Source organism: Plectropomus leopardus, chromosome 17 (genome assembly GCF_008729295.1).
Source record: "Plectropomus leopardus isolate mb chromosome 17, YSFRI_Pleo_2.0, whole genome shotgun sequence".
NCBI classification, from domain to species: domain Eukaryota; kingdom Metazoa; phylum Chordata; class Actinopteri; order Perciformes; family Serranidae; genus Plectropomus; species Plectropomus leopardus.
Genome location: NC_056479.1, coordinates 30,125,055 through 30,140,843, shown reverse-complemented (window position 1 = coordinate 30,140,843; position 15,789 = coordinate 30,125,055). Strand labels below are relative to the sequence as shown.

Sequence of the window (15,789 nt, the reverse complement as noted above, 5' to 3'; positions counted from 1 at the left end):
GGGCCACGTTTACAAAACGACAGGAAGCCAGGGGCCAGCGGGACTTCAGGACATTTTCCGGACTTGAGGACATTTCTAGGATTTTACGTTTGTAAGATTTTAGGACGTTTTCCGGATTTTATAATATTTCTCCAATTTTAGGAAATTTCTAGTGTTTTAGAACATTTCTAAGATTTTAGGATGTTTCCAGGACTTGAGAATATTTCTGGGATTTTCCGACATATACTGTATACGATTTTAGGACGTTTCCCAGATTTTAGGATATTTCTCGAATTTCAGGACATTTTTAGGACTTTAGGACATATCTGTGATTTTAGGACCTTTCTAGGATTTTAGGACATTTTTCAGATTTTAGGATATTTCTCGAATTTAGGACATTTCTAGGACTTTAGGAGGTTTCTTGGATTTGAGAACATTTCTAGGATTTCAGGATGCTTTCTGATTTTAGGACATTTCTTGTATTTTTCAGACATTTCTAGGATTTAAGGATGTTTCTCGTATTTTAAGACGTTTCTCAGATTTAGTACATTCCTAGGGTTCTAGGACATTTCTAGGATTTTAAGACATTTCTCATAATTTAGGACATTAAGGCCTTTTTATCGGAGATGAAAAAATGTTTGCGGGGCCACTCGGCATGCCATCAGGGACATATTTGTCCCGCGGGCCGTAAGTTGAGTGTCACTGCTCTACATATTCACTAAAAGCCTCTCATAGATTCACATCTTAAATATTCTAATGGCTTGTGTCAGTTGTGTTTATTCTGCTTGTGAGGACACGTTTCGTACTAACACTAACTATCTTTAGCAGGACGAAGGAAATGCAACAAATACAACAAACACTAGAGCTGAAAACATACTTTTTTTGTTGTTTTTTTTTACGCACGATGCACAAAACAGCACTTTTTACAATCATCTATTGCAGTTTTCTTTACAGATAACAGATTGTTTAACAGTACGACTTCCAGTAGTTTTGCTGTGATATGTCCATAAGTAGAGATGATGGTGGCGATGAAGAGGAGGAGGACGGTGATACGGCGGTACTGCCTACAGAAACATGCTGAGACCGAGAGCGTGTTCCTCTCTTTGAACGGGTGAGTATTTAGATGGACGGATGGACGGACGGAGGAAGACATCTTCTGCTTTTCCTCTTCCTCGTTTTGTCCCACTGACGGCGTGTTGACGGCGCGATGCTTCATCCTCCAGCTCCTCTACTCATAGAAGCTGCGATCACTAAAAAGGAGAAAAAGCAGAAGTTTTTTCAGTTTCCTGTTGGTTGTGTTGCAGTACTTCCTCACTAAAACGCTCCCCATTTAAAGGGACAGTTCACATTTTTTGAAGTGGAGTTTACGAGGTGCTTATAGTACATATACTACAGTCACTCAGTGTGTAACATACAGTGGATGTCAGGCGGCACGCGCCGAGTTTGGAGACGCAGGCTGGAATACCGTCACAGAAGAAGAAGAAAAAGTACTGCTGAGGACGCAGCTAAACAGATTTGAGACAACATCATAATATTTTATATTTTTTTACATTTTGTATTTTGTACTTTTATTTGGTAAATTTACATGTTTTTCTAGTATATTCTTGATATTATATAATTTGTAGACATTCTTTCTCTCTTTATCTATCTATCTATCTATCTATCTATCTATCTATCTATCTATCTATCTATTCTACAATCTGCTGCCACATATTAATTTTATACATTTGGAGCTGGACTGTTTATTAGTAGCACTATTTATATATATATATATATAAAATATATTGGTCATTGATTGGTACATTGATTGTACGACACTGTCAGTGTGCAGAGCGTACTCTGGGCACAGACGGAGCAGCAGAACATCAGATGCAGTGAAAGTGAAACTTAAACATTCAAGTTTGCTTTCACTGGCTTCTGCAGCAGCTGCTCCTCTCGTCCACTGATTACAGCCGACTGACGTCCACTGTGACGTTGACTATGAAAACATAACAACCCAAACCCAAAAGTTGTGAACTGTCCCTTTAAGAGTGCCCATTTTTATCAACTCCAGAGTACTCACACAACACCAGCACAACGCTGGGCGGTGTCTTGAGTAAAATAAAAAACGGCGAGCTGGCTTTAACCGGCTATAAAACAAGAAGAGAGCCACAACAGAACAGCATCACTCACTGAACTTTACTGCACTCTACGCTGTGTACGGAGGGGCGCCAGAATACCGAACCACGGCAAGCCCGAAACCTCCGACACATCATCCAAAAAAAAATACTGTTGAAAGATTTCACTGGAGCCCTGCAGGCTTTCACTCCATCGACTCTGGATTCAGGGTGACTGCAGGAATCAGACACTTAAATTTAATGCTTTTAAATCAGATTGCATCTGTCATTAAAAAGATTATAAGAAGTCGGCTGGGGTGCAACTGACTCCTGAAACCTGCAGGACTTAAAATTATAATCAAAATATAAAATTTAAAACATGCTAAAAAAATCTTAACACTCTGAAGAATCACAGATGTTCAGAAATAAACACAGTTGAGCTACAATGAGTCAAAATATTGATTAAAACAATAACATATTGATGAGGGGGAGTAAAAAATGCAATATGACATTTAGAATGTCATGTTCTATAAAATCAATAAATATTCTGAATGATTATGTGATCTGTCGGGGCAGACGCAGACTGTGTGTGAGATGCACCGGGCGTAGAAATGTCAAACGTCCCGTTTAAAGATCCTTTTAGCTAAAAACAGACATGAAGATGAAGATGCAAAGAGCCTTAAAATATAACTGAGAGTATTTAAGTGACACTTAAACCTAAATTTCTGTAACAAACTACACGCTCAACGGATAAGAAATAAAAAACAGGGTTCCCAGACATATTCAAGGACAATTTTTCCCCAAAACTGTTATGTTTTCTTGCAAAAAAAAAAAAAGAATAAAACAAATAAAAATAGAAAATACATGTTTAAATGAAGTATTTTGGTGATATGCTTTCTTTAAAAATCACCAAAAATGACACTAGTTGTCACAGCCAGAAACTGTAAAAAAAAAAAAAACAGAAATTATCATTGGATTTTCAAATTTCTAACAGACCTTGAACACATCGCATGTTACTTAACAGGTTTGTGAAATGAATGTGCATAATTTCCTCCAAAACTGTCAAGGTATATTTCATTTTCAAAAGCTTTTCCAGGCCTGGAAAATGCTATTTGCAAATTCGTTGAGTTTTCCAATGTTTTTTTATGACTGTGCAACCCTACCAAGTATTAAAAAAACACTGAAAAAATAAAATAATAAATAAAAAATTCACACATATATATGTGTATAAATATATATGTATTTTTTTTTAGAATTTACATTTTGTACAGTGTTGTGGAAACATTAATTATGAATATATCTTACAACACATTTCAATTAATTGGGCATGAAGTGTCATCTGTAATTTCAGTTACTATCAGATCAACATTAGATTAATAATTGAGCAGCGTGGAATTACCAAAATCTTGCTCAGGGACAAGGAAATACAGCAAAAACACACATTAAAGACCACTTTTATACACTTTTATAAATAATTTATGATTTAATTTTTCTATGTTACTTTTGGTTTTCAAGCACTTGTGAGAAAAATAAAATAAAAAATGCGATTTTTTTATGAATTTCTGACAGGGACACAACAACAGCTGAAGAATCACCTGTACGTGTGTTTCCAGTGAAATGCACTAAAAATACCATTTAAAAAAATGCAATAAAAAAAAAACAGGGAAATAAATGTAAATACTAGTTTGGTATCTAAGGGGGAACTACAGGTTTAGCACATTTAACTAGCGGCTCTAGTCTGGTGGTTCTGCTGTTGATCTTACCGGAGCTCAGCCAGAGAGACCGACTGCTTAAATTCGGATTTGATCGCCTTCGTTCAGCCTGGTGATCGCAGAAAAAACCGTTAAGGTCAGTAGGTAGTGATGGGGGGTTTGCCTGTCTGTTCTGTGTGTGTGTGTGTTGTGTGTGTGTGTGTGTGTGTGTGTGTGTGTGTGTGTGTGTGTGTGTGTGTGCAGCATTAATGGAGTCAGTCAATACGTTTATGGAAACAACAAACTGACAAAAAAGAAAACAAGTTTAAGGAGCAAATTAAGATGGAGATGCGAATAAAAGAGGAGGCGGGACGACAGAAATGTTAATGATTGTGATTGGTGCAGAGCGGCTGTACTCACGCCCCCTCGTCTCTGAGCAGAGACAGGAACTTGGACACTCTGTAGTCCTGGTCCATCTATAGAGACGCAGAGACAGAGAGAGCAGAGGGACAGACACTGAGCTGACTGCTGACACGAGAACTCACCTCACTGAAAAAGTTCAACAGTTTGAGAAAAACTGTTAATTTCTTTTCTTTTTTTTTTTTGACAAAACTTGACTTGAAACGTTCAAAATAATTTTTTTCAATTTCAAAACAAACATTTGTGACAATGGTCAGAGGATTTTTTCCCCCACAAATTCATTATAACTTATTTTTTTAAATAAGTAGTTTTTTTATTTCATATTTATTACTTTAATTTCAGAGAATTTTTGAGGTTTTCCCCACAAATTTCTGATTCCAAAATCTCTGATAATATTCCCTTTTTTCTAATAAATTAGTTTTTTTTCTATGAATAAATACTTTATTTAATTATTTCTGTACAGAGAAGTTAAATGTTTACCTGATGTTGTTTATTTCTGCGTTTGTACATTCAGAATAATAAAAAAAAAAGATTTTTATTCCTTTAATGTGTTCACACTGACTTTTTTAAAGCTGATTCTGACTCTGCCTGCATACCCAATTACCGTGTCATTTCCTGCAGTCCTCTTTTCTCTCCTGTAAATCTGCTGTCTAACATGTCACCGGTGACGCGTGCGTCCGTACCTGCAGCGACATCTCGATGAGCACCAGCAGCTTTTTGATGCCGATCCAGACTCGCTTCCCTTTGAGCTGCTGCGCGATGCTGGCGCGCTCTTTATCTGTGAAGCTCCCCAGCAGCTGCAAACACAACAAAGACGTCAGAAAAGAAAGGTGGAGCCTTTTTCATCGCCGCCTTCAAAACCCGCGACCGAAAAAAGCAAAACGAAGGAAGAGCGCCGGTGAAAAGATCTTTTAATTAGGTTTCTGCCCCTTACTTTTTTCTCTACCTTTAGTGAATGGAGCTTTTTCCTCACAAACACAGAGTACACAGTCGAGGCTGTGTGTGTGTGTGTGTGTGTGTGTGTGTGTGTGTGTGTGTGTGTGTGTGTGTGTGTGCGCGCGCTCTTGAGAATGCCGGATGGTTTATGTATAATTCAACACATTCATCTGTGTGTCCTTGTCCGGACAATCTTTACCTTCAAGCAACCGAATGTGTTGATTACATTAAAGTGAAGCCTGTGTGTGTGTGTGTGTGTGTGTGTGTGTGTGTGTGTGTGTATACCTCTAAAGCGTCGACTAGCTGCTCTCCAGTAGAGATGTTGGGGATGTGGATGGTGGTGCTGAAGGCGTCCAACATCTCCATCTCCTGCAGGACGTCCTTCCTGCTGGTGGTGCCGATGATGAGCAGCTTCCGACCCTGAAGACCAACAAACGCTTTATTCTTCCTTCTGTTAATTACGACGCACGAAAAATTCTCCAGTTGATCTCCACGATGCAGAATTATTATTCAAAGCGTAACACTCATGACTGTGAGTGTTAGAGAGCTCTAATCACAGTGATACTCAACTCACGGCCCGCGGGCCAAATCTGGCCCCTGATGGGGTGCCGGGTGGCCCCCTGACGTTTTCTAATTCACAATAAAAATAAAGTGATTGACACTGAGAATTGTTTTTGTACTTTTAGTCTCCATAAGGTGTCAGAGAGCATAAAACAGCATCAAATAGAGCTTGTTGATCAAAAAAAGCGCCAGAGCAGGATCCCCCACACCCCCGACAGAGGACACAGCTGAGACACTGATGTCCTAAAATCATGAAAACAAGCAAAAATCCTTTAACTGTACTAAAATCCTATACTCCTAGAAATGAATTAAAATCCTAGAAACCTCATAAAATCCTTAAAACTTTACTAAAATCCAAGAAATACCTTAAAATTATAAAAACATCCCCAAAAATCCTAGAAAATTCTTAGCATCCTACAAATGTCAAAAAAATCATAGATTTGTGCTGAAATAGAAAAAAACTTAAAATATCTAAAATCCAAAAAACTTCCTAAATCCTAAAAATGTCCGAAAATCTTAGAAATTCCCTAAAATCTAAGAAAGATCCTAAAATCTGGGAAATTTTCCAAAGTCTTGGAAATATCTTGGAAACTATCTTGGAAATCCTGGACATCCTGTAATCCTAGATGTGTCCAAAAATCCCAGAAATGTCCTTAAATCTTTGGAAAATTCTTACAATCCTAGAAATGTTCTAAAACCCTAAATAAATGTTGTGAAATCCTAGAAACATCCTATAATGCTCAAAATGTCCTAAAATCCGACAAATTTCCTAAAGTCTTTGAAATTTCCTAAAATCTGAAAAATATCCTAACATCCTAAAGCCGCTCTAATATCGCCGTAATTTCTTCGTCTCGGATCAGAGTGAAGAAGATCTCGGTCTCTTCCTCCGTCCTCACACACCGAGCCGTGTTTTGGAGGATGTCACATGACTTCGTTTTTCTTCTTTTTTGGGTTTTCATCCATAAAGTCGCATCACCGCCGCCCGCTGTTACACATCGTACGAGCTTTAAAGGCGAAAAAAAAGTGTTTCTTTTGCAGTTTTGCCAAATCTGAAATTTCACCTCATGCCAGCGTGAAAACTTTTGCAGTAAACGGGAGTTTTTTTCCTGAAATTGACGTGTGTTTCCATTAGGCGTATTTCGTATTCGCAATTTCAATTTGTGGCGTTTGAGGGTTAATGGAAACCCGCCTCGTAAGAATGATGACCTCTGACCTTTGGCGGAGCTTTCTTCAGCAGCACCAGCAGAGCCTGGAGCACCAGGTTGGAGAAACGAGGCCCGATGGGGACGTAGTCCAGCAGACGCTCGATGTCGTCCACCACCACGCAGCTGAGCTGAGACTTGTAGGCGTCGTCAAAGACCTGAGACGGAGGACAAAGAGACGGGGGGACGGCTGATGAGGACATGGACAAAGGACAGACAACAGCCGGTGTCTAACCCTCTGAAACCTGCGTGTACTGACCTGATTCAAAGACATAAGAAGAAGGAAATGAGTAATTTTACAAGAAATGACCCAAAGTCTTACCAAGAAATAAAAAAAGAAATGACAAATAAAGAAAAAAGCAAACAAGGAAATGAAATGACCCCTAAAGAAGCACAGAAATAGATTTCAAATACATAACTTTAATAATTCTGAATACTGTTTTCAGGCTTTTTTTAAAAATGAAATTCAGAATAATTTTCTTTCTCTCTTTCTCGTCACCTTTTATTATTTTTTGCAGTTTGCGGGACATTTCTCGGGACAAGTTGCTCATTGCCTTTTTGCCGTGTTTTTTCCAAATAAATCAAACCAATCTGCTCGCGCTTCAGAGGTTTGAAATGCTTGTGAAAGGTGTCTGAGTGCAGCACAAGAAAAGTGATGAGGATCCAGGTTTCAAAGGGTTAAATGAAAAATGCCTCTCTTTTTGCCGACACGCTCGAAGGGTTAACCCTCGGCAGCACGTACCTTTTTGATTGCCTGGCACTTGGAGATCTCTGAGTGTCCAATCATCTTGTCCGGAGAGCAGATCTTAATGAAGGGGAACTGCGAGTCCTCTGCAATCTTCGCCGCCAGGGCCGTCTTTCCACTGTGGGGGGGTCCTGAGACATAAATGTAGTCCAGATTGTGTATTTGAATGTAATCAGTGAATTTGCAGCTCAGCTCCTACAATAAGTCTAAAATACACTGTGGAAACTAAATAGTTACATTCAGACTGTTCAGGTCCAAAAATGCTCCATTGAAACCCATTCAAACTGACATTTTTGATCCCACAGCCATCAGAGCAGAAAAACAGGACTTGTATTATTTCTGGGTGTCATTCTGGGCTTTTGACTCTGAATTTGTCATTTTGACGGGTTGTTTACCTTCCAGCAGCACAGCCACCAGCGGCGTGCGGTCACTGTTCTTGGTCTGCTGCACCAGCAGCTCGCCGTCATCCAGCACGTGAGTCACCGGGTCGCCCCACTTGATGATGCCGTTCATGATGTAGCTGGAGTAATCCTCCTGGTTCGTACCAAAGGCCTGCAGAGCAAAGGGGAGAGTCAGGAGCAGCAGGATTACACTGTACTCTAAAGCCTGAGGAGGCCTGAGGAGGCCTGAGGGGACCTGAGGGGACCTGAGGAGATCTGAGGAGGCCTGAGGAGGCCTGAGGGACCTGAGGGACCTGAGGAGCCCTGACCTGAGGAGCCCTGAGGAGGCCTGAGGGGACCTGAGGGGACCTGAGGAGGCCTGAGGAGGCCTGAGGGGACCTGAGGGGACCTGGGGGACCTGAGGAGGCCTGAGGAGACCTGAGGAGACCTGAGGAGCCCTGAGGAGGCCTGAGGAGGCCTGAGGAGGCCTGAGGAGATCTGAAAGACCTGAGGAGACCTGGTACGTACTGGTTTAATGTCGTTGTTGAGGGACCCCATGAAGTCGTCTCTGGTGACCTGCAGCTTCTCGGCTCGCTCCATGTCCACCTCCACTGTGGACGTGGCCTGGACGAGAAGAGACACATATAACTGCATCAAAACAATGTCAGCTTTAACGGAAACTCCACCAATTAAAGAGACCGAGTTCAGTTTATTATAATAATATTAATAATAAGAATTTAATCTTTTTTTATATAGCACTTTTAAGCTTAAGCACAAAGTGCTTCTCAGATTTAAAGATTTACACAATTAAAATAATATAGAAATAAAATCAGAAACTCATGTAGCGAGAGTTGTTTGTAAGATAGTGAATCTTGTGTGTATTGTTTTTTAATGTTATGAATATGTTTTTTTTAAAAACAAGAAGGTGACTCAGCCTGAGTGCCCTGCTGTTGTAGTTGTATAAAAAAAAAAAAAAAAAAAAAAAAAGTATTATTATTAATCATATATTATTATTTTTGAAAAAGAAAAAACATACAAAAATCTAAAAATAAAAAAAAATAAAAAAAATAAAATAAAAAACTACTAAATAAGAAGACAGAACATCCAAAAAAAAGAAATTGACTGAACTGGTGATTTTATTTTTTTGTGAATATTATTCACAAAATTAAAAAAATAATAATTTTAAAAAAAACACACATCACATTGGACACATCTCTTGACTTCTCGCTGCAGAACATCCCAGCCCTCATGTGAGAATATTTGCTCTGTGTGTGTGTGTGTGTGTGTGTGTGTGTGTGTGTGTGTGTGTGTGTGTGTGTGTGTGTGTGTGTGAGGACCTTGATGTGTCGGTTCATGGCGGTGGACTGGGCGGCCCTGACCAGCCCCTCCAGCTCGGCGCCGCTGTAGTTCTTGGTCTCTGCCGCCAGCTCCAGGATGTTGACGTCGGCGGCGAGCAGGTTGAAATTTCGCATCTTGTTGGTGTGGATGGTGAGGATCTGCACACGGCCCTTCTCATCAGGCAGACCTGGAGGAGAGACGAGGAGGACGCAGAGAGGGAGAGAGGAGAAGATGGACGGAAAAGAGCGGTGGAAAAAATGTGAGAGAACAGAAGGAGAGAGGGAAGGATGGAGAGACAGAGGAGGAAATCAACATGAAAGAGAAAATTAGGAATGTGACACGAATACGAAAGTCCCTGTTCAACTCCACGCTGATTTATTGGCACCATGTTGTGATTAAAAACATAACATATATGTATATGAATGTAGGAATGCTTATACATATATAATATTTCTATTCTATTACTATTATTATACAGATAAGATTTTTTCATTATTTTTTTTGTATTTTTTTTTATTTTATTATTTATTTATTTCTGTGAGTTTGTTTTTCCTTCTTCTTTTTAAAATTGATCAATTAATGTGAAATTATATGACATCACAGGTCACTCTACGCAGCTGGGCTGAGTAAGGGAGGGAGGTTTTTTTTTTTCTTTTTTTTGATTGTTAATGAGCACAATGTATGAGATACGGCTGCATATACGTGATCTGATATACTAATTGTTAACTAAAGAAAAATGTGATCATAAAAAACATAATGCTAAACAGTACAAACAGTGAATACATAAAAAGTAAAATACATACTACAGGAAATGAAAGTAGTACACTTACTGTATTGTATTTCAGTATTACGATAAAAAGGTGTTAAAACTGAAAAGGTCACAACATTTAAGTATCTTGGTTTTACTTTTGATCAAAACTTGTCATCCAAACCATTCAATGTAAACCGTGTTTCCAAGGAATAAATCCTGTTCTTCCCTCCAGTAAAGAAACACTTGATGTCAGCAACATTTTGACCGTTTTTGGACTGCGGTGATTTTTTTTCTACTTGCCTTTTCCACCACAAAAAAACAACCTTTTCACTTCTAGCGTTCATGTTTGTTGCGAATGTCGTAATTACGGCTGCACAACTGGGAAGTACAATATTTCTGAGGAGCACATGAAGGCAGCAATTTCTGTGTCATCTGACTCATTTTAAAATAAAAGACTTGAAACTGAACAGAAAGGCAGAGAGAGGAAGAAGTCCCGTTAAACACTCACTGATTTCCATCTTGACCTCAAACCTGCCGGGCCTCATCAGAGCGTCATCGATCAGGTCGGGCCTGTTGGTCATTCCTGCAGAGAAAAGAGGAAAAACAGACTGAGAGGGAGGAAGGAGGGCGGACGCAGAATCAAACGAACATTATTTAACCCTTAAAAACTGTTTTCTTGCACAGTTTTTAGATGCCATTTGTAAGTATTTTAAACCTTTCAAATAGGGCTGGGTGATATGGAATAAAGTTTTATCACAATATTTTTTTATCAGTCGATATTGATATATATCACGATATACATCAAATCACTGTTTCTGTCGAGCTTAAAGGTTCCTTTGACTCCTCAGTGAGATATGAAGATATCATCAGGTTCATTTTGGTTTAAATATTTATTTTCTGTCAGACATTGAACATGACAAATATACTGTAGAACAGCATCACCAACTGGAGGACCTATTCTACTAAAACTCACAGAGAGCCAGGCACTAAAATGTCCTCCCAGCAAAGGTCCGAGCCTCAAACCTAAAATCAATATCACCATTAACTGAACATTTTACTTCACGATTATATTATATATATTATATTGTATAAAAATGAAAAGCTCCATCTGAAACAAACTTCAGGTAAATTGAAGCACATTGTGCTGATAATAGGCCAACCTCTCCTGACTGCAGGACTCTGACTTCAGCTTCTGTCAAACTTCTGTGCTATTAATCATTTTACTCAGGAATTAAAAACTTTTGAGTCGGCCTACTTCTCCTATAGCTGCCGACAGCCTGCCGACATTCACAGTTAGAGAAAGGCTGAAAATAAGCTCATGTGCTTGTGGCCCCGGGCCCCCAAAACATTACATCTGCCCCTGGTAATAATAATGAGAGCTCAGCGCGAGCGGCCGGATGAGACACGGAGCGATATAACACCTTTCATTTATAAAATGCAGCACAAAGTGCTGCACATGTGAGAGCGCTAAAAATAATAATAAAAATATATATAATTATAAATGAATAAAAATAAATAAATAAAGAAAAGAAAACAAACAAAATATAAGAATTAAAAAATTAAAATATACGGAGATAAGTATGACAAGAAGATGATTACAAAAAATACAATAAAATAAAATTTAAAAATAAAAAAATAATAATTAAATATTCCTACTCATCTTACCCAGATGATAATGTAAAAGGACTACTACTCTAAATGCACTGCGTGTACACATATACTGACTTTGTACATGTATACACATGCCTACACATTCATATAGTATTCATATAAATACTGACCGATGACCAGGATGTTGTTCAGCTGCTCCACGCCGTCGATCTTGGACAGCAGCTGGTTGACCACGGTGTCGTGCACGCCCGTGCTGCTGGCGCCCGTTCCTCTCTGCTTGCAGATGGCGTCCAGCTCATCGAAGAGATGATGATGTGGAGGCCGCTGTTGGCTCCCAGCTGCAGAGAGGTCGGGTTTAGAAAGGATGAATTTGGTTGTTACAGAATATATAGAAAAGCACGCCGAGCGTCTCTCACCCTCTTCTGCTCTTCCTCTGCATCGGCGAACAGTTTGCGGATGTTGGCCTCAGACTCTCCCACGTACTTGTTGAGGATCTCGGGGCCGTTGACGACCTTTGGCTCGCGGGCGTTGAGCATCTTTCCGATCTGCCGGGCCATCAGTGTTTTACCACAACCAGGAGGCCCAAACAGCAGGATGCCCTTCACGTGCTTACACCCTGAAACGAGGAAGAGGGGACGAGGAGGAGGAGGAGGAGGAGAGGAAGATGAAACGTGCAATAAGAATCAGAGAGGAGAGAGAGAAAGGAAGGAGACAGGAGAGGAAAAGATGTATTCATGTTGTAAAATGGTTTAGTGCTCAAAGCCAGCGGGAAAAGAAAGCAGATTAATAAAATGAATCATAACAGCGATGAATTTATTGTCTTACTTGTGTGTGTGTGTGTGTGTGTGTGTGTGTGTGTGTGTGTGTGTGTGTGTGTGTGTGTGTGTGTCTCTGCTGCACTGCGACTAACCCTGTTTCCTCCATTACATTACTGAATATTACATTCTGCCGCCGGCGGGAATACGCCGCACCCGCAGAGTCAGGTTATGCAAAACAAATGTTTAAACCAGAAAATAAAATCAGTTTTTTCTCTATAATCACGTTCACAGACGAAAGGAAAGAACCTGCATTACTTATATGTCAGCGAGCAGCGGTGGAAGAAGTATTCAGAGCCGTTACTTCAGTAAAAGTATTAAAACCACAATGTGAAAATACTGTTACAAGTTAAAGTCCTGCACTGAAAATGAAAAAAATGAAAAAAACAAGGAAAAAAAAAAACAACCAAAAATAATTTAATTAAACAAATAGAAAAACATCCCTAAACCCCCAAGTTATTACAAAAATAATAAAAACACCTGAAACTTTAAGATTAAAAAAAGGAGAAAACCCTAGCACTAAAAAATATTTTTTTTAAAAAGGACAAAAAATATCAATAAAAAATAGAAAAAAAAACAACTTCAAAAGTTAAAATAAATAAATAAAAATGAATGAAAAAGGAAGTAAAAAAAGACACCCAGAAATTACTCTAACAAGAAGAAGAATTAACATCCAAAAAAAACTCAAAATTATAAACAAAAATGAAAATAATACCCCATAGAATTAAAAACTATTTTAAAAAATAGAATAAGATTTTTCATCAAAATACTTATTAAAGTTATTTTTTTGTGAACCAATTGATTACTCAAGTAATGTTTTCAAACCCTTCTTATCTATTTATGCAAAATCTTAATCATAAGTGACTAAAGCTGCAAAATAAATGTAGTAAATGTAGTGGAGTAAAAGTATAAAGTGGCACCCTCAAACCCCTAAATTATAAAAAGTTGAAAAAAAACTTCCAAATTATAAAAAGAAAAAAAATACAATTATAAATTTCTATAGCTAATCTAAGCTAATCTAAATAAATAATAATAAAAAGCAAAATTCAAAAAGTAAAAAAAGAAACAAGAAGAAGAAACACACCAAAAACTTCATACTTAAATACAGTGCTTGAGTAAATGTACTTAGTTACATTCCACACTGTATATGAGGACAGAGAAATTTTAAATTTCATGTAATGACAGCTCGTAAAGGGCAGGTTAAAGGGCAGGTTAAAGGGCAGGTTAAAGGGCAGGTTAAAGGGCAGGTTAAAGGGCAGGTTAAAGGACGGCGGAAGGAGTGAAAACAACGCGAGTGTCTCACCCATCTGCTCCACGATGTCCGGAGGGAAGACTCGGGATGCAAAGGCTCTGCGGAAAATGTCGGAGAATTCCCGGTCCAGACCTCCGATTCCCATCTTCTCAAAGTTCCAGTCGGGGTTGATGATTGTCTGTCGTGCCTCCTTAGTCTTTGCCTTTCCTGTTGAAACAGACAAGAGAAACACACACAAAAAAGTTCCTTATTTCAAGAAAACTGGGATTTCAAATGAGCTCAATGAAACATTAAAACTCCTAACATTAACGTTTGGACTTTAAATCTTTCCTGGGCTTTTTCTCAGCAGCTGGTAATCTGAGGAGGACCACACATCAGTGAGAAAACACTTTAATGTGTTTTTACCGCCATCGTGTGGAGGAAAGTGATACAGGAGCGCTGCACGCAGCTGCCTGAGTTTACATGAAATGATGAATGTTTTTCAAATAAAGAAATTTATCTAAAATAATAAGTAAATAAATAAATAAATATATTCACTTTTAAATACTTCATGCTGCACTTAACCTAAATTTAAAATTATGCCAAGAAAAACAGAGAAAAAGAAGTTCTGACCAAATATATATTTAAAGTCTAGATCCTTAGGTCATTAAACTTCCAAAACCTGAGAAAATTGGTTTGATTTATTTTTGAAAACATGGGAAAAAGGCAATGAGCAAGTTGGCAACAAGAAGTTTCCCCTTAAATTGCAAAACAGCAGAAAATGACCTAAAAATTAGCTGTAGGTGATGATTGGATATTTAAAAAAAAAAAAAAAAAAAGTAAAAAGGAAGTTGCTCACTGCCTTGTCCCAATGCTTTTGAAAGAAATCAAGCTAATTTAGTAAACAACAAGAAATGTCTGTCAATTTGCAAAAAAATGTAAAAGGTGAGGAGGAAATGACCTGAAATTAGCTGGAGGTGATAATTAGATATTACTTAAATCAAGCTAATTTGCTCTGGTTTTCAAAGGGTTAAGGTTCTGAGAAATTAGGAGCATACCGACTAGTGTGAGGGAGGAGCTCTCGGCCTTCTCAAAAATCACCTGGCTGTTTCCCACCATCAGCCCGCAGTCGATCTGTCACAGGAAACACAGAAACAGTCTGCACTCAGCGAACATTCAGACTTTTATTCATTCACCTCCAACATTACAAAATGATCCGTGTGTGTTTTTAGACCTGTGATCATTTCTGCAGCCGATGACTCAGATACGGTTCATCATATACGAGGCCGTCTGCTGAAATATGTCCTGATCAAAGCATCAGCTGAGGACTCGTGTTAACATGCAGAACATGAATGCACTGTGGCCCTAAAACGTGCACGGTGCATGTGTTTGTGCAATAGCATACTTTTGCTTGATTTATTATTTTTTAGATTAACCGCCTTTTTACATACATTTATATGTATAGATGAATATAATTTAAACCGTTTTTTTTACCTCAGTAATGTGCATAAATAAATAATGATGCGATAAAGCGGGGCGGGAAGCTCTTCTGTTCTGCGGTGACGGCAGCTGTCAGGCGGATGTTTATGAGGATGGAGATGATGCTTAAACGTGAGATTAATGATTCACGGCGCTGCAGCAGTGTGTGGTAAACATATGGCGGGTTATTGATCAGAGTTTGCTCCTGTGACGCTGAGCTCACCTTGATTTCAGGTGATTTCTGGAGCTCAACATTTCTCTGATGTGTTTTAATGAGAGTTTAATTACAGAGCGGCTACTGTGCGGCGGTGCGGTTCACAGGAGATGCGCTGAGGGGAGATCGGCTGTTTGAAGCCGCGCTCAGGTTACCTTCTGTTTCTTTCCCGAGGCCGGCTCGCCTTTGAGGATGCTGGCGTCCATGGCCTCGATGTCTTTCACCACCAAACCAAACAGCTTGTCGCAGAAGCTGAAGACGAGCTGAGACGAGAGAGAAAAAAAATGAAACAACCTGCGGAGCGGCGTCAGAGCAAAACACAAAGCAAAATGTGTGTGTC

At 39.0% G+C, this 15,789-nt stretch overlaps 1 protein-coding gene across 1 annotated transcript in view; it reads right to left on the bottom strand.

Moving 5' to 3' along the window:
• Window positions 1-515: 515 nt before the first annotated feature.
• LOC121956683 (vesicle-fusing ATPase-like) overlaps window positions 516-15,789 on the bottom strand; it is a 38,964-nt gene continuing 23,690 nt past the window's right edge. Inside the window, 16 exon segments of the mRNA XM_042505040.1 lie at window positions 516-1,229; window positions 4,187-4,242; window positions 4,870-4,983; window positions 5,408-5,542; window positions 6,897-7,043; window positions 7,628-7,761; window positions 8,026-8,182; window positions 8,539-8,634; window positions 9,348-9,535; window positions 10,608-10,682; window positions 11,881-12,013; window positions 12,016-12,048; window positions 12,127-12,326; window positions 13,829-13,984; window positions 14,815-14,890; window positions 15,605-15,712. Coding sequence (XP_042360974.1) covers window positions 1,208-1,229; window positions 4,187-4,242; window positions 4,870-4,983; window positions 5,408-5,542; window positions 6,897-7,043; window positions 7,628-7,761; window positions 8,026-8,182; window positions 8,539-8,634; window positions 9,348-9,535; window positions 10,608-10,682; window positions 11,881-12,013; window positions 12,016-12,048; window positions 12,127-12,326; window positions 13,829-13,984; window positions 14,815-14,890; window positions 15,605-15,712 — 1,830 coding nt within the window. The 3' untranslated portion in view covers window positions 516-1,207.